The sequence below is a fragment of the Thermobia domestica genome, chromosome 1 (assembly GCF_964235325.1).
Source record: "Thermobia domestica chromosome 1, izTheDome1.hap1.1, whole genome shotgun sequence".
Taxonomy (NCBI): Eukaryota; Metazoa; Arthropoda; class Insecta; order Zygentoma; family Lepismatidae; genus Thermobia; species Thermobia domestica.
The window spans coordinates 29,331,708-29,337,707 of record NC_137454.1 but is presented as its reverse complement, the minus strand read 5'-3'; the positions used below and the strand labels follow the sequence as shown (position 1 = coordinate 29,337,707).

Here is a 6,000-nt window from a genome sequence, read left to right as displayed (position 1 = left end):
AACTGATATATTTTTGTTTTAAAATAAGGATACCACTGTATACCTATTATCACTTATCCTCTCTTTCTTTATTCCTTCCTTTGTTGTATCTTCCTTTTTTTCTCTTTTCTTTTTATTTCTTGATTGGTGAAAATAAATCCTGGTTGGCTCTGGAAGATATTGGTAAACAGTATATACCGCAGTGGAATATTAACTATGTTAGATGGCAACCTTGTTTGCCGGGCACTTTTGGTTTCTGTATCTTCTCGGAGCGCGAGGCGAGATCAGTCAGTGCATGTTGACTGCGTGCAGTGCGCGTTTCCTAGTTGATTGAGGTGCCGGCAGCCGATGCAGTGATTGGGTTTACGAGAGTCGCACGTGTTCTTTGTTTTCCTACAACAGAAAGGTGTAAATATGCATCCGCAGCTCATTGTCGTTTTCGGTGAGTTCACTTTCCTTTACCCCTACTTGCGACAAATATGATGTATTTCGGGCTTTCATTTTTAAAAATATATGTATTTAAAAAAAAAATCAATAATAAATGCACTTTGTTTGAAAACAGAATACAAAATACCTGGAGTATTGTCTGAAAAAAATATAGACTATTATCGAGGGCGCTGAATTTGGAGCGGAACCAAAATGAAAAGGGTCAGTAAATAAACATACAGCTCGCGAATATTTGGACTTGGGTTCGAGACTCGCTACTGTACTTTGCAATTAAGTAAACTTTTGGTTGTGGCACACACTGTTGAATTCAAAAGTTTCCGGAAGGGCTTTGGAAACTTCAGGGAATAGTATTTTAAAAAGTCAGACAGTATTAACATCAATACACCGGTGCAAAAGATTTTTTTTTGTTGTTGTTGTTGTTGTTGTTTCCTCAGGTGAGATGCAGCACGAATTCAGGTGAAAGAAAAGACACTATTTATGTGACCGGTGTGTTCCGACTAGGTCATTGGGGTTTCTCCTAATTTTACATCTGTACAAAAGCAGTCTATTGTCTAGTTTAACAGTTCAATCATATGCTTTCGTTGAGTTTGATCCTTAGTTCGATTTTTAATGGAGACAATTTTTAGTGTTGACCCAAAATCATTAGATTTTGCTATCTAAATAAAGAAGTAGTGATCTCCAGTCTTGACAGTCAGAAATAGCGACGCTGGAAGCCAGTGACCCGACCACGCATCACATAACTAAAAGCAATGGAGAGCGTAAGAAAAAGACGTAAACCTTAAATGAACGAACAATTTTGTTGTTTGTTTCTTAAAATTTAAAGCACAATTTAATGGACATTGGCGCCCTCTGCTTGCGAGTGAAAGTGGAACTAGACTCAACAAATGTATAAATCCTCAAAGCGAAGACCAGTTGTTGATTGATTTGTGGCTTTGGTTACTTTTCAACCTTCTGAAAATTCACCAACAGTTACTGCAACATTTAACGCAATAGCCTGTCTCACGGCCAAATACAGTGGGCTTCGCTGGCGCTCTCTGGATTATGATAGAGAAAGAGCACTGGATTGCTGTAAACATAAAGTTGTTGTAACAGAGGAACTCAAAGGCTCTGATCAAAAGGTAGAGTGATCAGCTTTTTGCGTGTGGAATATATGTTCGATTTCCGATGAGAGCTCATTTGGTTTCAGATCTCACATTGAAGTACATCCCCAATGTGTGTGATGCACAACACCTAAATTCTGATATGTACCCTTAAAAACAGTGTTCGAAGTGGAAAGAAAACAGAGGCGGTATGTTTTATTAAGATTTTGACTCGACATACCGGCTATCAAAATGTTGAAATGCAGGGAGGGTAGCCTAAAGATTGCATTTCTATTTACATAATGACTGAAAACCATTGGAGAGCTTCTCTGTAGTAACGGAGGGAGGTATGGAGAGATTTTGATCCCCCACCAACAACTTTCTGGAAAAAAATTAAAAAATACCCCTTCATGTTGTGTTATAGAGAATTATACACGAAAATGTTCATAAACCGAATGAGGATATTAAGAATTTCCTGCGGAAAAACTCCCGGTCACCCCCACTCGACTTGGGGTATTTCAAACCCCCGGAAGGTCCATTCCCCACAGCAGACAACCCCTAAATCAGCCCATGCTCAAAACACTGCATTCATATACACTAAGGCAAGAAGACACACACACACATAAGAAAGAAACAATTCAATATGGCACATCAAAACTAGATGAACTTCTTTGAAGATCTCATTTTAGAAACAAAAGGTAGGAAAAAGACAAGAAAAATTCGGTGTTGTCAACTTAGAAATTATTTTTACATAAAAAATAAAATCCTTTTAGTGCAAATCTATTCGTCAATTACTGTGTATATAAATGGAGTTATTAAAGGTATTTAGCATCTACTTTTCAGTGACGGTATGTTTTAATCATTGAAAAACCAGAGACGGTTTGCCTTCATCACTGAAAAACCAGAGGCAGTATGGCATACCACCGTCTCACTTCGACTACTGCTTAAAAAGCAATATTTATAGTAGAATATAGCTATAGCAGAAATGGGCATCCACAGTAACCGCCCTCACACTCATTGAGGTGAGTGCAAGGCCGAGTGAGGGTGAAAATATCAATGTAATTTGATGGTGAGATGTGAATGTGAGGGAATTGATTGAGGTGATTGCATCAATATTATTTGAAGGTGAGTGGGTTAGTGTGATTGAAAGTAAGGCCAATTATATTATTTGAGGTTGAGGCTGATTGAGTGTGAATGTGAGGGAGTTTATTAATGGTAATTGTGAGTAAGAATAAGGACATCAATGTTATTTGAGGTTGAGGACTAGTGAGTGTAAGGAAGTTGATTGAGGGCGAGAGTGACTGTGGATGAGGGCAAATGAGTGTGATGGAGTTAATAGAGGGTGAAGCAAGGGTAAAAGTGTAGGGGAACGCGGGGGCATGTCGTCCTCCCACTTCCAGAAAATATCTGTAGCGTCCTCCTACTTTCTAAAAATAATACAATGGACAAAGATAGGCACGGGGTACGGTGTGACGTCATGCATCCCCCTACCTTTCCAGATCCACTCTTACCCCTGGGGTGAAGGTATCATATTTGAGGTTGAGAGTGAGTGGTATGAGGATGTTGACTTAGGGTAAAGGTGACTAAGGATTAGGAGAAATGCCCCAGTGGGATACGGCTTTAATTAAAACGTGTTATTCCTATATGAACAAAATATTTTTTTTATGAAATTAGTTATTCTCTCCAAGCCTTCAAATAGTCTGCAAATCACCTGCACGCCAACGACATCTCTTGGCGCTAGGTAGAAGCAGCACACTAACAACAACTCTTAGAGTGACTCTGAACTATAGGGAATCAACATAACTGACCGACAGGCCCTTTGCGTTCATAACACTGAGTAAGATTATCTAAATATTTTCTTGTAGATATTTATGCAACCGTGTGTAACTTACAGGCTGACATGGTTTTGCTTTATAATAAGGACTGTTTGTTTCCCTCAAGCCTTCGGCTCGTGTATTAAGAATCTAAACAGTTCACCTAAATAGTTATGCAACCTGTAACTCTTAAGTGTTTTGAGGTATGCGTAACATTGTAGGAACGTGATGGACAAACTCAAATATTTCTGCAGTAGACATAGGATGATTAAGAATATCCAAATATCCATCCTAGATGTTATGTAACCCGTACTTCTTGATTGTTTTGAAGTTTGCATATTAATGTTAGTCACAGACTATGTTTTTTTTAATATAAATAAGATTGCTGACAGACAATTGCTTTAATTGCCTCACGAAATTATTTTTGCACCCCTTACTCATTTGCTCATGATTCCCCTTTTTGAGTATTCCTGTTAAATTCCAAAATTGACTATTCAAATAATTGGTTTTAGATTTCATTTACACTTAATATTTTAATTACTTAATAGTCTTCAAGATAATATAAAAACATTTGTTTTGCAATGTTCCGACACTTGGTTTTAGGACCTGACTCCACATTCCCACCAAGAATAGAATTTGCGTTTCCTGCTCGAAATACGAAAACATTAATAATTTACAAATAGAAGTTCTGATTTTAATCCGGAAAGCATCTCACCTTCATGACACTTACGAAAATACGGCTGCAGAAAAAATAACAAACCTTAGTAGGTATGGGGAAAAAGGCTATGTTATTTTGGAAAGTGAGTGAGCTATGCTTCAAATTTAGTGAAAAGGAATGTTGAATCAATTCACATTGGTACCATAAAATGAGTGGATATTGCCAAAAAATTAGCATTTATTATATTTAACTAATACTGGAATGTGTCACTCCATGCCTAATATATGTTACTAGTACACACTAATCACCATTTATATATGTCAGATGCATACGTAAATTTGCCAGACGTAAATTTGCCAGACGTAAATTTGCCAGAGATTGTGAACAACAATCTGATCTATATGCATATGTTAGAAAGTACGATACAGAACATTATTGCCCTAAGACTGTAAAATAGATAGTCCTCTCTAATGATCAACATTACGCATAAAGCAAATTGAATGTGATAGGAATTGTCTGACCCAATTAAAATATTCGTTATCAATAATCTACAAACCATTCGCTCTCAGAATTATCTGAAGGATTTTTTTAAACATAAAATGATAAATGTTTTCAAATGTCTATGTGACTATTATCTGTGGCCTCATTTACGAGCCCTACCTCCTTCCTACTTGAACAGTGCAACTGCAAGTAGTGATGTAATATGCAATATTTCGACTGTATGTATGCAGTACCTACTTCAAACGGCATAGAAATAAAATAATTTCCTTTTAAATTATCTCACATTAAAACTTATTATTTTTAGAAACAGCATATTCAATTATCCTCTGTCCATTTTTTATTCCTGTTTCCTTTTAAATTATCTTCTCTGTCTACTCTCTCTCTCTCTTTCTATATACATGTAAATCGCATTTATAAATACTACTACTACTACTACTATTATTATTATTATTATTATTATTATTATTACTAGCAGAAACGCGGTGGCTCAGTGGTAGAGCGTTTACCTATGATACGTGGGTCCTTTGTTCGATCCCAGCCCGAGCCAAGTGAACTTTGTGATGGACAAACACAGTGTGTGTGGGTTTTCTCAGAGTTCACTCATTTTCTCCTACTTTATTCATTCCACTATTAAATTCATTTCTCGTCATCACCATCTCCTTTCACCTAATCGTGGGACGTAAAACATAAGATTTCATTTTATTTTCATTGTACTGCTACTAATAATAAGGAACACACATCTGAGTGTTGGAACCAGACTTCCTTCTAGAAAATGTCCGGAGAGCTCAATAAAAATATGAGAAGTTGCATTCGGACAGTATTTACTCAATAATAATAATAATAATAATAATAATAATAATAATAATAATAATAATAATAATAATAATAATAATAATAATAATAATAAGAAGAAGAAGAAGAAGAAGAAGAAGAAGAAGAAGAAGAAGAAGGAGGAGGAGGAGGAGGAGGAGGAATGATATAAAAATGGATCAAAAGATTGCGATCTTGGCCATCTAATTAATTTTTGGATCAGGGACCACAAGATAATGACTCTATATAGCACTGAGCATTATCCCTACCGCTGGAGATGTTGAGTGGTACACTCTATTTCGATTTTAACTAATTATTAATTTTAATAATAATTTTAGTTGAGTTGAGTTGATTTTGGTTTAGCGTCCCTTTCAGCAGCGAGGCTATATGAGACGTGGACCTACTGATTAACGTGGAATCCGAACCACATGAGCCCCCGCCGGGAATCGAACCCGGGTCTCCCACGCCAAAGGCGCGTACGCTAACCGCTTAGCCACGAGGGAGCTCTTAGTAATAATTTTAATAATAATAAATTACTTATTAATTTCGATTTTTAATTTTACTCGCACGATTATGCCCGGTAGGCTACCGGAGACAGATAATTAATGAAGGGGCCATAGTAGCTCAGTGGTAGAGCGCTTACATTTGGTGCGTGGGATCCCTGAGCCGATCCCCAACCAAATAAGTTCGTGGTAGAAAACATCATGTCCAT

General features: G+C 36.9%; 1 protein-coding gene across 1 annotated transcript in view; it reads left to right on the top strand.

The window, feature by feature from the left end:
* The first annotated feature begins 281 nt into the window (after window positions 1-281).
* The window catches only part of LOC145684067 (uncharacterized), a 457,866-nt gene continuing 452,147 nt past the window's right edge, over window positions 282-6,000 (top strand). The window contains exon 1 of the mRNA XM_081755919.1: window positions 282-421. Coding sequence (XP_081612045.1) covers window positions 394-421 — 28 coding nt within the window. The 5' untranslated portion in view covers window positions 282-393. The remainder of the gene's footprint in view (window positions 422-6,000) is intronic.